At 36.3% G+C, this 17,828-nt stretch overlaps 1 protein-coding gene across 3 annotated transcripts in view; it reads right to left on the bottom strand.

The window, feature by feature from the left end:
• The window catches only part of CEP128 (centrosomal protein 128), a 488,113-nt gene that overhangs the window by 22,136 nt on the left and 448,149 nt on the right, over positions 1-17,828 (bottom strand). For all 3 annotated transcript variants that reach the window (XM_033187243.1, XM_033187242.1, XM_033187244.1), the window contains 2 exons: positions 11,544-11,621; positions 7,561-7,674 (listed from right to left, as the gene is read on the bottom strand). In XM_033187243.1, the coding sequence (XP_033043134.1) occupies positions 7,561-7,674; positions 11,544-11,621 (192 nt within the window). The remainder of the gene's footprint in view (positions 1-7,560; positions 7,675-11,543; positions 11,622-17,828) is intronic.

Below are 17,828 nucleotides of genomic sequence, written 5' to 3'. Positions count from 1 at the left end.
CTGTTCCAACCTGACTAAATGTCTTTGCTAAACTGATCTCTAATGATGAATATTTAATGATACCCACCAAGTATTTTTCTCTCTGGAATATTATAAGTTCAAAGTGTATGAGACAAATGATACATTTAATTTTTTAAAATTTTAATTTGTCCAGCCCTTCCCCGGGAGAGAAGGAACAAACACGTATGTATTTCACATTCCCTGGCAAAAATATTTTCCTGAATTTGTCTCTAGCCTAATAATGCACTGTCCCTCCATTTCTGCCCTACTCTGAATTCCCAGTTCTCTATCAGTGCTCAAGAAAATTTAATCTCTTCCTCAGTAAACTACTTTATTCCTATCTGAAAGTTTAATCTGGGCAGATGTTTTACTTAAAGTCTGCCCTCCATATCTCCATCTGTGCGGCTGCTATTTTACATTTTAACCTCCAAGAGGGTGAGGCTATGATTGTCTCCATCTACCCATCTTTCCATCTACTCATTTTTCCATCTACCCATCCACATATTCCACAATTTAGCGCTATGCCATCTACACTAAATAACTCAATAAATGGTCATATGATGATCATTTCTTGACCAAAGTGCAGAAATTAAAGTTTGCTGTGGTGGAGCTGGGAAACAGGAGATTACTGCTCTCACATTCTCAGTGTCTTGATGTAAAAAAATTACAGGGCTGCACCAGATCATCTCTGAGTCCTCTCAGCATTAACACTGTATGATTCTAATCTATCCAGACAGAAACAGTGAACAACCAGTACTTCTAACTATGCAAACTATGCAAATTTACCATTGGGAATCCAAATTGATACAACAATATTAAAAACCCAAAGCAAGCCAGACACAGTGGCTCACACCTGTAATCCCAGCACTTTGAGAGGTGGAAGATCGCAGATCATCTGTGGTCAGGCATTGGAGACCAGCCTGGCCAACATGGTGAAACCCCATCTCCATTAAAAATACAAAAATTAGCCAGGCATGGTAGCACATGCCTGTGATCCCAGCTACCTGGGAGGCTGAGGCAGGAGACTTGCTTGAACTCAGGAGGCAGAGGCTGCAGTGAGCCAAGACCATCACTGCACTCCAGCCTGGATGACAGAGTGAGATTCCATCTAAAAAAAAAAAACTAAAGCAACACTCATCTACCATATTAACAGATTTATGAAAATACTCTTCTAGATAAATCCATTTGAATCTCTTTGACTAGTTTTCATAATAGGACTAATATCTAATTGATATTTTATTGTATGAAATTATATATTCCCAGTGTGTCAATAATGAAAAGATTTTACTCAAATTTTTTTCTTTTTACTTACTTCAGACTTGGCTTCACATGACTTTAATCCATTTTCAGAAACCAAATCCACTCATAGTGGATAAAAATTTGCCACAAACAAGCATACTCAAAAAGATGTGCCATTGACATAAGAAATAAAGGGAGGAGTGTGAAGATGTTTTTAATGATCGCTCACAGGAATCAGTGCTTAGTCTCTTAAAGTGACTTTATTGGTTTTTTTTTTTTTTTTTTTTCTTGAGATGGAGTCTCGCTCTGTCACCCAGGCTGGAGTGCAGTGGCATGATCTTGGCTCACTGCAAGCTCTGCCTCCTGGGTTCACCCCATTCTCCTGCCTCAGCCTCCTGAGTAGCTGGGACTACAGGCGTCCACCACCATACCCAGCTAATTTTTTTTTTTTTTTTTGTAATTTTAGTAGAGACAGGGCTTCACCATGTTAGCCAGGATGGTCTCGATCTCCTGACCTCGTGATCTGCTCACCTCAGCCTCCCAAAGTGCTGGGATTATAGGCATGAGCCACCGCACATGGCCTTAAAGTGACTATTTTGAAGGAAACAATCATTGTTTGGATGAATATATTATGATGTTTGTTAAAAACTAATAAATTTAATTGTTTTTTCTTAGGTATTTAGTACCTAGAATTTTGAATTAGAGATTATTAAAAATGGCTTATATAGTTACATTTGTTCACAATCTTTCTTTTCTTAATATTTTTGTGGAGTAAATTATTTGGAAGGGTAAAAGCATGTGGCTTGCTAAGGGAATTGGGTTTGATAAAGTGTGGCTCTAATAGGTTAAAACATTAATATGCTCATCTAAGTACCCATGTTGATTTCTGAATAAGCACTTTAGATCCATTACAAATTTCAGATTTTTAACAAAGAAAAAAATACCAATTCAACTGGCAACCTTTTGTTTAATTTTTGAAGAGCAGGATGAAATTGACTAGTTAAATATGGCAAGCAGGTTAGTCTTGACCACTTCAAGAGAATAAACATATCTTCATACTTCAGCATGATTTGATTGCCTGTAAGGTTTTAAATGTGTCATGTAATCTTTACTGCAAAAATAGCAATTAAATTTTTGTTAGAATTTTAGAAAGGCTGAAATTGGAAAATGATTTTTTAAAAGTTTTTAAAATCACCAATTTAACATGTGTTGTACACTCACTGTGTGTTCTGGACTCAAGGCAGTGCTTGCCTTCAAAAGCCCATACAATCTAGTAGAAGAGCATTTCCCAAAGGTCAATATTCACCTATAGTTTTACTACTGTTTTCTCTTACATTTACTTAAAAGTTAACCTTGCACTCTAAATCTCTGTATAGGGGAGGCTTAAAGGATGGAGAGAACCACAGAGCTGTGTTTGCATATTAGTTTACATATGACTTCTTATCAAAGCATGGAGTAGTTATAAATGAGATAATTGGAGTATTGTAGGGTTAACGCTCTCTCAAATTCTCCCATGGTTGCCACTACTATTCCTAAGCAATATCTGTAAAAATCAATGTAATAATCCATTAGTGATATATTTTTATAGTCATTAAAATAAAAATGTTTATGCATCAGCTACAATCTTGAATTGTACTAGGAATTATACATAGCATGCTTTAGAAGCTACTGTTGTAGAAGATTTAAGATATGTATAGAAATAGCTGACTTGAGAGAGAAAGTGCTAACAGCCATTAATTGCTGTGAGCAAGGTATAAACAAATCACAAAGATTCAATGAGAGAGAAATGAGTTCAAGGAACAAAACATGTACTTATATCACACACGTACTTACACTGAACAAATATGACAGGGCTTTGGCAAACTCTGCTTCCATGGACTCTGCCGAAAGCCATTATTAATGCTTCCTCATCTACCTCATCTTATCCCATAAAACATCTGTTTGTTTAAAAAGAAACTGTATACTAACTCTTCAACTACAAGTTAAAAATCATGACTTTTCTTTCAAGGGGAAGAAGAATGGGGAATAAACATGCCTTCTGCAATTTTACTAAAAAATTCTAATGTTAATTAAAACCATATATTTAGTATGGGTAAAGGTAATAAATGGGGATGTCTTGGACAAAACCATGCTCCTCTGTGAATTCAAATTAGTGATGCTGTGTTACTGGCTGACTTTTGAACATTCTGTTCTATTTGAAACAGCTGAGCCAGGAAGGAAGCCTGTATGTCCTACAGAAACCCAATTAAGCTTGATGAAAGAGAGGCCATGAAATGCTTCTCTTGTCTACCAAGACAGAGAAAATGTTGTGTTAGATTCAGCTTTGAAATGAATTCTAAATATAAGCTTTTAGATCAGGCTTTGTCCAGTTAGCTTGGTCAACTTAAGACAATATTACATTTGATGCTCTCACAATTGGGGATGATGGTCCTGCTCAAAATCTTGACAGGCTTCTAGAAAGCTGATCCTTTTTGTTCTGGTGATTGCCACAGGAATAAACAGAGGAGATGGCTCTAGCCTTGGAGTGATTGAAAGAGAACCTGACTTGCCCACTTCCTGCTAACCCTTCCCTACACAAGCAGTGTGGTCATATTGGATGTTTCATTGCCTTTTTACAACAGCAACAACATAAGAGAAGCCAGCTGCCAACACAGTCTGCTATTCCAACAGTTATTTGTCTGTCAACAGGAATATAGTCAGAATCTACAACTGAAATTCTAATAGTGATCCTCTCCCAAACTGAGATTTGGATAAATGTTTTCTTGTGCCTTGTCACTACAAACCTCTTTTCAAAAGACTCTTGAGCATCTTTCTTTCCTCTGAACCCCCAATGCAGTTTACTGGGGCCACTTTTATGGGGCTACCTTTATAGCATTTAGCCCTTTTCTTTTTTGTGCCACTGTAATTTGTATGAAGGATTTAAATTCCTAAGGGTTGGTAATGTTTTTTCTTATTGTGCCATTCTCTTGAGCTCCTAGCACAGTGCCTTGGTTTGCATTAAAAATCCAATAAATGTTTGATGAATTCTGTGTTTAGACAACAACAAAAATATGAATATTGTCCAATTACAACAAAAAAGTCAGAGGTTTTTGCTTCATTTTGTTCACTGACGTGAGTCCCATGCACCTAGAAAGTTCTTGGCATACAGCCGACACTCAATAAGTATTTGCTGAATGAATAAGTATTATGACTTTTCAAAGAGCTTGGACAGTATCTATTTGATTGGCAAATACCGAAATGGAAATATGTCATATAATGTGTAAAGGAAGAAGTAGATTAGTAGTTTCTTCTTCCTCTAGACCAGAGGTTGGAAAACATTTTCTATAGAGGGCCAGACAGTAAATACTTTAGTCTTTGTGGGCCATATGGTTTCTGTAGCAACTATTCAACTCTACTGTTCAGTGCAAAAGCAGCCAAAGACAATATGTGAATAAATGAGTGTGGTTGTATTACAATAAAACTTGATTTACAAAAATAGTTGGCAGGCAAGATTGGACCCATGAGCAGTTTGCCAACCTCTGCTCTAGAGCACCTGTGTCTGTTAGAATTAAGATAACTAGGTAAATATTCTCTCCTTTAATACCATGCTTTCTGCATCTTTATACATTTATTCCCCAACCCCACACCCACAGGTACTGTGATTTGCAACATGGTAGCTGTACAATATATGTTTGTTGCATTAAACTGAGTCTTACACTGATTTCCTGGAACTGTAGTTTTCAGTAGAACCAGTTAACTCAAGTCCCTATAATTTGCCTTTTCTTTGAATTCTGTCTTAGCAAATGTGGGGAAAGTTAATAGCTACTGAAATAATGTCTTCTGAAACTGATGGAGTAAGGGGCACATTCTCTCTGGAGTTCCTGTTTCTCTTATTTGAAGCATTTTCTTCAGGATGTCAATGAGGTATCATAGCTGGCTCTTCTGATTATCCATGAAGACAAGAAATGACTAACACAACTTTCTCATTACTCATTTAAGCTCACTGTTCTTTTAAAGCTGCCTTCTCTCTCAGTCTTTTTTAAAAACTTATTTTCATGAAAGGAGTATGAGAAAATGACCACTGGTATCTACAATGGGCAAAAATGTGTTCCTATATTTTCCTCTCCAGTGACTACCAAAAATGTTATATTCCTGTGAGTTTTACATTAAATTACTATATTATTTCAGGCCAGGAATCTGTGACATATGGGTGATAGTAGATATATCCATTGCTGAAATGTATCTGTTTTAAAATATTTAAGTAGTATTAATGTGGAACAACGCCATCATAAAATGGGTTCTGCAGCTCTATCCTATATTTGCACTATCTACTTGCAAAATTTTCAAACTTATTTTTCATTTTGCTAAGTGCTGGCCCCTCTTATGAACTAGGCCTGATGCCCTCTTCAGCTGCAAATGTAATTTTAAACAGAACTCCAATGAGATTACTTGCTGAACATGTTAAACATTCATAGCTTTGCCATATGCTGTTATGGAAATTGCATTGATTTATAGCAATTTGGGTGCCACTAGATAGCACTGATTCACCTGATACCAACTCTAAGTGTACTGGAAAATAATGTTTTAAATGTTTCATTTGCATCTAGACCTCTGTTGAACTAAGACATGTACTATGTTTATGCATTTTTGGAGAACACTGATTTTTACATATTGAAAATATATTCCTGTATTTGGTGACTTCCAGAAAAAATTAGGTATATAAGGTCTAAACTTATACTGTCATGGCACAGTGGTCAATGACGTAAATTACTAAAGCTAGGCAGACTTAGGTTTTAATCCTGATTCAACCATTTAATTACTCTACAGCCTTGCTTTCTTCAGTGGTATAAGAGGAAAAATAGTCATGCTTATCTGAGAGGACTGCCGTGAATATTACATATGATAATGTATATAAGGCATGTAACACCTACAAAAAGATAAATGTCTTGTGGTTTGTTCTAAAATATGCTCAATAATCATTAGCTTGCGTAGCCTAAACTTTGTATTTCTGTTATAGATCAGCAGCACTCCTTTAAATGGTGGAGAAATGCTTGAGTTTGCAGGACCTGACTGGGAATGTTGGAAGATGATTTAGAGAACTTAAAAATTGCCATACGAGACAAGGTCACTACTATAGTGAATATATGGATCTATTAAAAACAAAAGTAAAAGGGAACAAAGTCACAGGATGTTCTCTTCACAGTAAGGGTATCAATAACCTGTCCTAGTTGTGTTAATTTTTATTTGGAAGGGAGAAAGTATAATGCTCATTTTAAGCATGCTAAGAAGGACTTATGGAAATGAACACTGTCTTTATATCCACTGAGCATTCCATCCAATTACATTCAGAGGAGGAAAGCCGCTTCTTAGAAATAATTATATTTCGCTGTAATAAGTGAATATATACAGTGTAATGAATATTCATACATATTCAAGTTTGTAAGAACACAAGAAAGCCAGAAAACCCTTAGCTTTTGTTTTTAATTGACTTGGAGTGCACATTTGAATATAGATGGATTCTCTCTGGGTCAGCATTCTCAACAGAGGGCATCTTTGCCCTCCAGGGAACATTTGACAATGTCAGGAGACATTTTTGGATGTTACAACCTGAGATGGGAGATGTTACTGGCATCTAGTGCATACGTTTTAGGGATGCAACTAAATACACTGCAATGCATAAAACTGCCTCTACCACAATGAATTAACTGGCCCCAAATATCAAGAATGCCAAGGTTGAGAAACCCTGCTCCAAACTGAGAGCAATGCCCAAGATCAAATGGATTTAAAATCACCCAGATCCCAGATGGATACTGGGTAGGCTCTAGAGAATGTATGCTTTCTGTTAATATAGTTAAGTCTTCCCAGTGTTCTGTGCTGGCTCCATGGTGATGAAACAAAAGCTGAAGTATTAATACGGAGTTCATATCCCCTCTAGAAGAAAATGACTAGAATTCCAAAGTACAATATATTATCTGACCTACTGCAGACTTCAGTGTGGAGAGCAGCTAGACTTATACATAGAAGAAGGTGAACATCACACTAAGACTTTGACCAAACAGTGACCAGGGGTTTCTTGGCTCTTAAGCAGCACCAGTTCCCATGAACAAGTAACATATCAAGCAGTGATGGCATAGACTTAAGGCTTACTTCCCAGACAAAATGTGATAAGCACAAATGCTAGATTTTTATTCTCTATTTCAACAGAATTGAAAATCTATTTAATATATCAAGGAAAATATTTTCTTTCACAAGTGCCCTTACACAAACAGAGGCTGCTTAAGAGGTGGTTGCCTTAAACATGGATACTACTTAAACACTAAAAATGTATATAAAGAACATTACTTTGAAACTTTTGGTTCTGTACTTGATGTCCTCTTGGTGATGCTGAAGAGAATTTCTGCGAACTCTGTATTTAGAATATCTTCCATCAGTTCTCTCAGATGAACTGCAAGAATCCTGGGAAAAAAAGCAAAGGGTCTGAACTGGTAGATGAAAGAAAATTGGTGCTTGAAATTAGAGTAAGAAAGAGTCTATATGTAGATAAAAATGAAAATAAATAATTACAAAAATTTAGAGATATATAGGAGAATCACAGGCCACCACAGAGAAAGAAGGTGGTTACATGCAGTGGCTCAAACCTGTAATCCCAGCATTTTAGGAGGCCAAGGTGGGAGGACTGCTCTACTCCAGGAGTTCGAGACCAGCCTGGGCAACATGATGAAACCTCACCTCTATAAAAAAAAATACCAAAACTAGTCAGATGTAGTGGTGCATGCCTGTAGTCCCAGCTACTCAGGAGGCTGAGGTGGGAGAATGAGGATCGCTTGAGCCCAGGAGGCAGAGGTTGCTGTGAGATTGTGCTACTGCACTCCAGCCTGGGTGAAAGAGCAAGGCTCTGTCTTAAAAAAAAAAAAAAAAGAAAAAGAAAAAGAAAAAGAAGAAAATTGTCACTGTGGATAAAACCATAAAAATGCAATGCATCCTACAGTGGTTACCTGAATTCTTTTAACAACTAGTCCCTATGCCCATCTACAGTGACTGACACCCTTTAGAACAAGGTTCAAGTAGCAATGTACTGTCCAAAGATGTCATTAATGACACATGCCACATTTGGATGCTGTGTACTACCCGTTGGATTGGTACTTAGCGTCAATATATTCTTGTTTTAAAAAATTGCTACCTATAAAACTAGAGCCCTTTTACTTCACTTATCCATAAACAACATCCTACCTTTTAACTATTATGTCACGTAGATTTTTAAATTTAAGGATAGCTCCTTTGCCTTTATAAACAGAAAAAGATTCAGGTAATAAAAAAAATTAAGAAAACAAAAATTTCCAGGGCCTGCCTTTTTTTCTTTCTTTTCTCTTCATTTCTTGGGGGAAGAAGGAACACAGCAAACAGTTACTCTAGATAATTATTTAGACATTTCTATTATTATTTAGGGAGAAATTAGAAAAACAATGAGGACAACTGATTTTGGTATGTAAAAAAATACATATAGGGATTTAGTGTCCCTCAAAGTCACAAGAAACCTTAAACTTACTGAATGTTCAAGCTAGAAGGGGTATTATAATTCCAAAGTTCTCACGCTTAGTACAAAAACAAAACAAAACAAAAACCTCTAAAAACTAGAGCCCAGGGAAGTTAAAATGATTTGCCCAGGGCTGGACAATTTGTGGCAGTTTGGACTTGGAACCCAGTGCTACTCCCTTTCCACCTAATCAAAAATGTAATGTTTAAATATGGAATTGTAGAGCTGAAACAGTTTTTTTTTTTTTTTTTTGGAGACAGAGTCTCACTCTGTCACCCAGGCTAGAGTGCAATGGTGTGATCTCAGCTCACTGCAACCTTCGCCTCCTGGGTTCAAGCAATTTTCCTGCCCCAGCCTCCTGAGTATCTGGGATTACAGGCATGTGCCACCACAACTGGCTAATTTTGTATTTTTAGTAGAGATGGGGTTTCGCCATGCTGGTCAGGCTGGTCTTGAACTCCTGACCTCAGGTGGTCCACCCACCTCAGCCTCCCAAAGTGCTGAGACTACAGGCATGAGCCACCATGCCTGGCCAACAATTCTTTCAAAATAAATATGACCACATTTAAACAAGAATAAAGTCAGGCCTATCCAAATAGGATAAGGTCTGTACTCACACTTAAAGTCATAGGCTATGGTCTACATATCAAGAAATACGTATATAAGAACGCAGAGATAATATTGTTCCAGTGTCTCGTCACATGAATGTGGACATATCTCCTGAGGCATTAAGTGATTTTTGTCTGGTGCATGAGTTTGGACCAGAACTTAGGTCTTTGTATTCTTGTTCACACCACACTGATTTTTAGAAAGTTTAAAGGGTTTGAATAAATATAATCTACATCTAATAATCTCAAGGCTTTATGTATTTCATTTAAGGCCATGTCTAATCATTTTTGTTAAGTTGATTAAAATCAGCTCTTTGTAATCACATAGGGAACTTTGGAGTACATGTAGAATAGATTTTAAGCTAAAAGCAGCAGGGTGAAGCAGATGGGCTCTGCTGTTTTACACATAAATTAGATACCATGTTCAGCTAGTTTATGGGCTCCAAGCTTCAGTGTCCTCATCAATAAAATGGGCGAAAATAATACCTATCTATAGGGTATCTCTGAAGATTAGGAAACATGTACCATAAAGTACTCAGCACCTGCTAAGTATCATGCAGTGTGTGCATAACACTTGCTAATTAACTCTTTCCCTTTTCAAGCTAAAGGTTTCAATTTTAATATATTGGAAAGTATAATGCTGAACTCTGAAAAAGACTTTCCCCCAAAATTTCACTATTTAGGCATCTTCATATGTGAGTCTGTATGTATATGAGCTAGACTTGTAGATGATCACCAGCTCATAGGATTAAAAATAATGATAATGAGCCTTTTGGTAATAGTAGAGAATGCAACTTTTAAATTGTACTTATGAACATTCTGTTCATTGTAGACAACTGGGGCAAAAGTGATCTGTCACTGGGGGTTAAACTTTATATTTTAATGCTGGTATTAGACAGGTGTCTACTTCTCAGTGACGAGTGCCACCTGTTTCCTATACTTTCTCTTGTCTGCCCTTCATTTACTTGGATAATTTCTGTTAGCTACAGAGAAAAAACAAAAAGAATATGGATATAACATATTGCCTCCTGTCACATCGGGTTGTTTAAGAGTAAACAGAAATTGCATTGTTTTGGATACAGTTTCATAATTCTTTGATAGATATTTAAACTGCCAATATATAATCAAATCATGAGAAAGAATCAAAACTTAGTAAAATATATTTGAAACACTTGGTTTTGTTCAATTTGGGATAGTCTAGCTTTGTAGATGGGTCAGCTAAACTGGATCTCACTCAAAAATGTTAGTTACTGAACTACCAAAAGATGCTTAATGCAAGGTAATTTTAAGATAGTGTAGACCTTGGGAACCACATTATATCAATGCTTCCAGTAAATCAATATGGCATGATCTGGCTATTTTCCTATCCACTGTATCTTCAAATAATATGTCAGATCTAAACAGAACCTAAATATAACATAAGTTATATTTTAAGGTCAATGTGAAATATGATTACATGGTTGCCAAAAAGAAATCCTTCCCATTGTTAGCTTCAGCTATACACGGTCAATAAATTATAAATCATTAAAATTTTACATTACATCTGCAGCCCTAAGGCTACATATGACATTCTCGGGACCAAACCTTGTCCAGCAGGACTGGCAACAGAGATATTTGTTTTGAATATCTCCTCTATGAGGAATTTAAAAAATGACACAAGGTAAATTAACACATGTAACAAACTGGCTTGGTAATGAAATGCTTTGTGGTTAGAGGTCTATCAATAAATGGCCATGGAATATGAAATGTGAAATTTATGTGGGTTTGAGTTCATATGTCTTAGTATAAAGATAACCTGGGAACTACCATATATCTAAAACAAACAGTACCCATATAATTCACAGATTAAAATTGCTAATCAAAAAAGTTACCTACTGTCAGTGTAATGTGTAACTCTCTTTAATTCTTAGGCTTTTCTAAATTATTGTTAAAGCTTTAGGGGCCCAACTGAGCGTCTAGTAGTACAGTAAAAGTATCTTCCTATCTTGTGCTAATATATAAGTTGCATTGTTTTCAATTCTAACTTCACAAATGTCAATAAACTCTGATAAGGTGGTATGCTAAAAGTCCCCAATGTTTTTTAGTCCTTCTTCCTTCACTCTACTTTTCTTTGCACATCAGGAAGATGTCAAGTGTTCTCACTCAGATAAAATACTGAAAGAGACAAGCCAACTCTTTCTTACTCTGAAGTCTTTGAAATCTTCTAGTAGGCTCAGTTTCTCAGGCACAGACTCCAGATGGTCCAAGGCCACTCGGGTACTCTGAAATAGAAAACATAAGGAAACCAAACGTTATAAAAAATTGATTAATACTCTCAGAATCCACATACTAAAAATCAGATGCATCACTGGAAGAAGCAGTTCAAGCTGTAGATTTAGACAGTCAAATAAGAACACATATAATAATGTTTCCAAGATAAATGTATCTTTTGAAATCAGAAGAATTATTTCCTTTCAAAAAGTATATGAGATGCATTTGCAAGACTGATTCAGATACAAAAATTCTTCCTGGATAATTGCTTTCAACTGATATGCTATGAAACTTTCTATAGACTATTTCATATTAATATTAATTTACAAACCTGCTTCAGTGAACATCAGATATAAACCATGAGGTAATACTGAGAAATAGATGAATCTGCAGTTACTTATCTATGGAGCATATTAGAGATTCTCAAATGTTGCCATTATAAAGAAGAAAAGAGTTCTCGGCAATTATTTCAGTTAAAAGGGAAGGAGGAGTGGTTCTCAAGATTTGGAAGAAATATCTGAAATTAAACATTTGCTTCAGGGACACAAGATCCTGTTGGTCATAAGTCAGTAACTTATTACATAGTCTTTAATTAGCTGATCACTTACACCCACCTGTGAACATTAAGAGAGAATGATCTGAAAATTATTTCAAAGCAAACATAAAATAAAAAGTTAAGTGGTCAAATAACCTTAAGACTAGAGACTGCATATATATTATAAGCATCTCTGTATTCTCAGTTCTGTCACAAGGCCACACATCTTAGGCAGGTAACAGGTGCTAGCTCTTAAATTTAAAATGAATTTTAATTGTTCAATGAAATAAAGCATAAACCCAATGGCTGACACATGGGAAGAAAGTGAAGTGTCCTGCAAGAACCTGGACATGAATTTACACGAAGTTGCAGGGAAGTAAGTGGACCCTCAATATTCCATGTGCTTCCCTACTTCTCCCCTGTGAAAGTTCTGAACAATGGATTCTGAGAGTGTCACTTCTGGAATGAGACAGTTGAACCTGAGCGTTCCCCCTTCTATCCCAGCCCCTGCCATGAGGACCCTGACGGCCACGTGCTCCAGAAGGCATAGAAGATTAACATGAGAGCTGCCCACCATATTGGATTTCATGCGAGTCACACAATAACCTCTATTGTGTTAAGCCATAAGATTTCAGGGTTAATTATCAATGCATCATATAGCATTAATTATCATAAATAATACCTACCCTGAGAATTAAATAATGAAATTGTAAGCTAAATAAGTAGTCAACTGGCTCTTTTTGTGGAATGGGGAGTCTCTCAATTATGAATATGTATTTTTTTTTTTTTTCTGGAGACAGGGTCTCGCTCTGTTGTCCAGGCTAGACTGCAAAGGCACATTCACAGCTCACTGCAGTCTCAACCTCCTGGGCTCAAGGGATCCTCCGACGTCAGCCTCTGAGGACCTGGGACTACCAGCACACACTACCATACCCAGATAATTTTTGTATATTTTTTTCTCGGGAGTAGTTCATTATTTTCTCAGTTAACTTTCCTATTTGAAATCTCCTATTTCCCTGAACAGAGAGATGCTGTTCTCTACCTGGCATATCCAATCCAGAGCCTCAATGATGCAGGTTCCCCCACAGCATATACTTTACGTCTTTCACAGGGTTCGGGGGTAGAGGCAGTTATGGAGACAGAGGGCTGAGGGTCTAACCCTTCCTTACAGACACTTTCAATGTACCCATCCACCCCTTCCTTCAACAGTAACTGTGCTGATAATTCCCATGCAAAAGCCTTTCCAGAATTTTGCGGGGTGAATGATCTTCGATTGCTTTCCATTGCTATCCCCTTGGCAGGTCCTTGAGTTTCACCTTGTCTGGTCCGAGTCATTTTACTGCTTTTCAGTGTTCTGTGACTTGGAGTTACAGATGTCTTCTAGTTTTGACAAGTGTAAATCAGTTTTTCTATTGCTTCATATCCTTATTTTTGTAATGAGATTTTTGAGAAGGGCAGAAACACCTTAACTCTGCTATTCCGAAAAGGAAGTCTGCATGCTGTTTCTTCAGGTTCATAAAGTTCTCTTTTTCAAGTTCCATTTAAAGGATTTAGTATTTTGTTCCTTCTGTTTTAACATTTATATTATTGTTAGTCTTTAGGCCACGTGTACTCACTTACACTGCCGTGCGTTTTAAATGACTTCATTTAATTTTTTCATGTGTAGGAAAGATTCACCAAAGTGATGTGTTTCTTACTATAGGCCACGACATGTAGGCTTAGGAGCTTGCAGTTTTAGCCACCGTATATGCTATATTTATTTAAATAATAAAATTATAGGTTTTCTCAGGAATTATACTGACCCTTGAACAATAACATACAAAGCAATGCTCTGATGATTTTAAAGCAAAATTTTATGCATTGCATAAAATCCTCTTAATAAACACACTCCAATAATATCTGTAGTATTAAAACTTTATTTCCTTTTTTTGTCCCATATTTTTCTCATTTAGAAGTGATCTTCTGAACCAAGGTTAAGTAAGTATGTAAAACTCATTTTGTGCTCAAAATAAGCAAATGATCTCTTGCCCTACTGTAAAATGCAGCATGTTATGTAAATAGTTTTGCTTAAAATTTTCAATCAACCAGGTGACTACATGAAACCATTCTTTTCCTTGCATGTGTTTACATACTATTTTTTGACTATTATGTTTTTGGATGTATATTCAAATGGCTATGTTTTTGTGAGTGAATTTTGAAAAACTTCTTAACTCCTTCTGTTCTCGGTGCAGTTATTTTTATTCTCCCCTTCCTTGCCATCCCCCCACCCCACCCCCATATCTCCATCAACCAATCTTTATACTTTCTCACTATTTATTTCACTTGTGGCTTATTTTATATTCCATTTATGCATTGCTTAGAAATACCTTCCTCAATATCAGAAACACTTTCTGGTACACATACCTTTCTTTTCATCCTTATATTCTAGTCAATTAACAACAAATATCTATCTTCGAGATCATAGAAAGATCCACAAACATAGACGGCATGGTTCCTGTTCCTCAGGAGCATTTAGCTTACCCAGGGGAGCAAAAGATGTAATATTTATACAAAGAAGAAAGTTATTTGTACTCATTTTAAGGGAATTGCATGCACAAATGCTGAACTAACTAGGGCATTTTCAACAACAAGATGTGAAGTAATGAAGATGATGAGTCCAATCCTACAGGCATCTCAGGTCTCAAAATTTCATGATTAAGTGATTTTTTTTGGGAGAAAAATGTATTTTCTGGCTCTTCTCTCTCTTTCTCTGCATCTATGTGAGTGTACTTAAAACTGCCACTTTGGCATACAGACTCAAGAACATGAATAACATTGCAACTTTTTTTTTTTTTTTTAATTTAAGATTGGCTGGGATTCTGTGATTAGAATCTTGTCACATTACTTGAGATTTCAAAATTATTTTTACCCCAAAGCTCATAGCCAGAGAGACAAGATCCATTAGCAGATGAATAGTTTAAAATAAGGAACTTGCTGTATTTCAGAGATGTCATGAGGACCTATGTCATGTTACTTCCCAGGCAAATACTTTGTGCAGAGTCAGGGAAACATTTTGTTTTTTAAGTTGGCTAATTTTTTTTCTAACTTACATTATCTAATGCCTTAAAGGGCATGGACAAGTCCCCATTATTAAAAAATTAAGGGAGCAAAGTTTATTTCAATAATGTCACCAGCATATGACACGTGCTTAATTTGTCTTTAATTCTTTTCAAGAATAAATAAATCAGATGCTTACAAAGGGGTTTAAAATTAGAAAGCAAAGAAAAGTTCACAATTAAGATTCCACTTCATAAAGGGCCAGGACATTGTATATATTTGGTTTATCTCAGAGGCTAGAAGGGCTGGATTTCCAGGGGCCTAGAAGTAGGGTCAAAACAGATGATCTGTTAATCTTAATCCTGTTTAGTAGCAAAACGAAAGACTGAACAATGAACACATAATTTGAGTTTGAATACACTTCATAATCCCTCACACCACCATATGAGATAGGTACGTATTATTGTTATCATCATTATGCAGATGAGGCAACGGAGGACTGGAGAGTGTAAATAACCTCCTTACAGTGAGATGGTGGCAAAGCTGGGATGCAAATCCAAGCAGCCGAAATGCAGAAACGGCAAGGTTCTTATTAGGAAAATATTTTCATGGCAAATTGCCAGCTAAAACAGACTATAGTGCAACTAGAAGCTGAAATAGTGAGTGCTTTATGTAAATTCCTAACCTCTCTCTAGCTATCAACTCTTAGCAGCTAGATTTTGAAGATGTGTCCTTGATAGGCTTATTTCTGAAAGAAAAGTTTTAAGATGAAACCATAAAGAATATCATCTCACTGGTGTTAAAGAGTCTGTACTCAGGACCACGTGTCTAAACAGACTCTTGTGTAAGCAAACGCGCATGCGTGCATACACACACACACACACACACACACACACACCACACACACACACACACACACACACACAGGGTCTGGACAGTCCTTCTGTTGATTAGAGGATGTTAAATGTCAGAGGAGTTTTATGATACTAACACTGCCTTTTCTTTTTTTCATAACATTTAACATTAGTGAAGCATACTATCTGGCTGCTAAGAGGTGTTTCAAATAAATGTTGGCTGAATGCAGACAAAGGTAGACTCACCATGTTCTAATAAACTCACTGAATCTTGACCTCTTTATTAAAAACCCAGAAGCACAAGTTTGATGTTTTATTTATTTCCTGTAGACTAAGGGCAAGATCAAGTGGTAGAAGCAACAGTGAAATTCAGAAATCTTGTCTAATAGGCCCTGTGGCCTTTGCACCTACAGATGTGTTTGGCTATCTGTTGACAAGGGCAAAGAGTAAGCTCTCAGTTTTGCCATTCCAAAATCTTCAACAAACACCAAACTCCTATGTAGTTGAGCTGTCTGTACTGTTCCACGGTACATTTTTCCTTAGTAGTTCCTTTATTTCTGACTGCAAGGAAACTGAATAATATAGTATGACAACATAAGTAGCAGCAATTAGGAATTAAAAAGGGGAAATGCATTGCAATTCTTAGATTCCTGTCTCCTGTAGAGAAAACTTAAGGAACAGATTTAGCCATAAATATATTTTAGTATTTATACTGCTCTTTGAAAAATAAGGACATTTATTTTCTTATTAACATAATAACAACTACCATTTTCTTATAGTGTTATTGAAATCATACGTGTTTTGAGGTTTAGATGATGAATAAATTAAAGGAGAAGATATCTACATTTTTATTTCAAAAATAAATGTGTGAGTTTTTTGGCACTGCACACATGTTAAATAAATAAGGCTATGAAGCAGTTTATTTGGGTTCAAAAATGCAATTCTATTTCATTTGGAAACAGATCCACTGCAAAACTTTCCTGACAAATGGCTGAAAGGTGGTAAAAGGACCTGAGTAAACACGTTTCTAGGAGAGGAAGGGTGAGATCATAAAAGGGATAGACTGTATGCCTTTTCACTTGTGGTAACTCGATCCAGCACAGCTGTATTGGCTTCATAGGGCCCTGTTTTCCAAATTGTATAAGACACTCACTGGAACCAAACCAAACAGTAGCAGAGAAGAGGCCAGCAAAGTCATGGTGCTGATGCACATCCTTTATGAGCTCCAGTGTCCAAAGTTGTGTGTATTTCTTGGGATATCAGAGGAGTCCTCTATTTCTAGACTGTATTTTATAAGTGGTCTAAAAAAATCAGATACCAACTTAGAAGTGTTTACATGTGTATTGAGGTAAGAGGGTACATAAGGCTTGTTAAGTAAAAATGCTTGTGAAGTTAACATGGCACTACGACATCAGTGTCTACATTTGGGCTAACATCTAGAAGAGTTTCTGTCAACAACAAATTCTATTTGTCTTCATATAACACGATTGTAGTCAAAAGTGGTAGAAGATCTTTAAAAAAAAAAAGCAATGATAAAATCTGAGAACAGGTAACATATCTTCACTGAAAACTGAGATACAGAACACTTTCTAGCTATTTTCCAACTCTTATTCACAGTATTTTTTTTTCTTAAGAGACGAACTATATGAAACACAGAATCTGCCATTTCAGATTACTGCTTTCTTATTTCTAGATATAACCAAATTATGTTACAGCCAATCCATTATCTTACTATTAGCGTAAAAAGATGTAGTGTTTTCTCCAAATGAGTGACTTGGTTTTCTTTTTTTTTT

Source organism: Trachypithecus francoisi, unplaced genomic scaffold, assembly GCF_009764315.1.
Source record: "Trachypithecus francoisi isolate TF-2019V2 unplaced genomic scaffold, Tfra_2.0 Lachesis_group3, whole genome shotgun sequence".
NCBI classification, from domain to species: domain Eukaryota; kingdom Metazoa; phylum Chordata; class Mammalia; order Primates; family Cercopithecidae; genus Trachypithecus; species Trachypithecus francoisi.
This window is presented reverse-complemented; position numbering and strand designations above follow the sequence as displayed.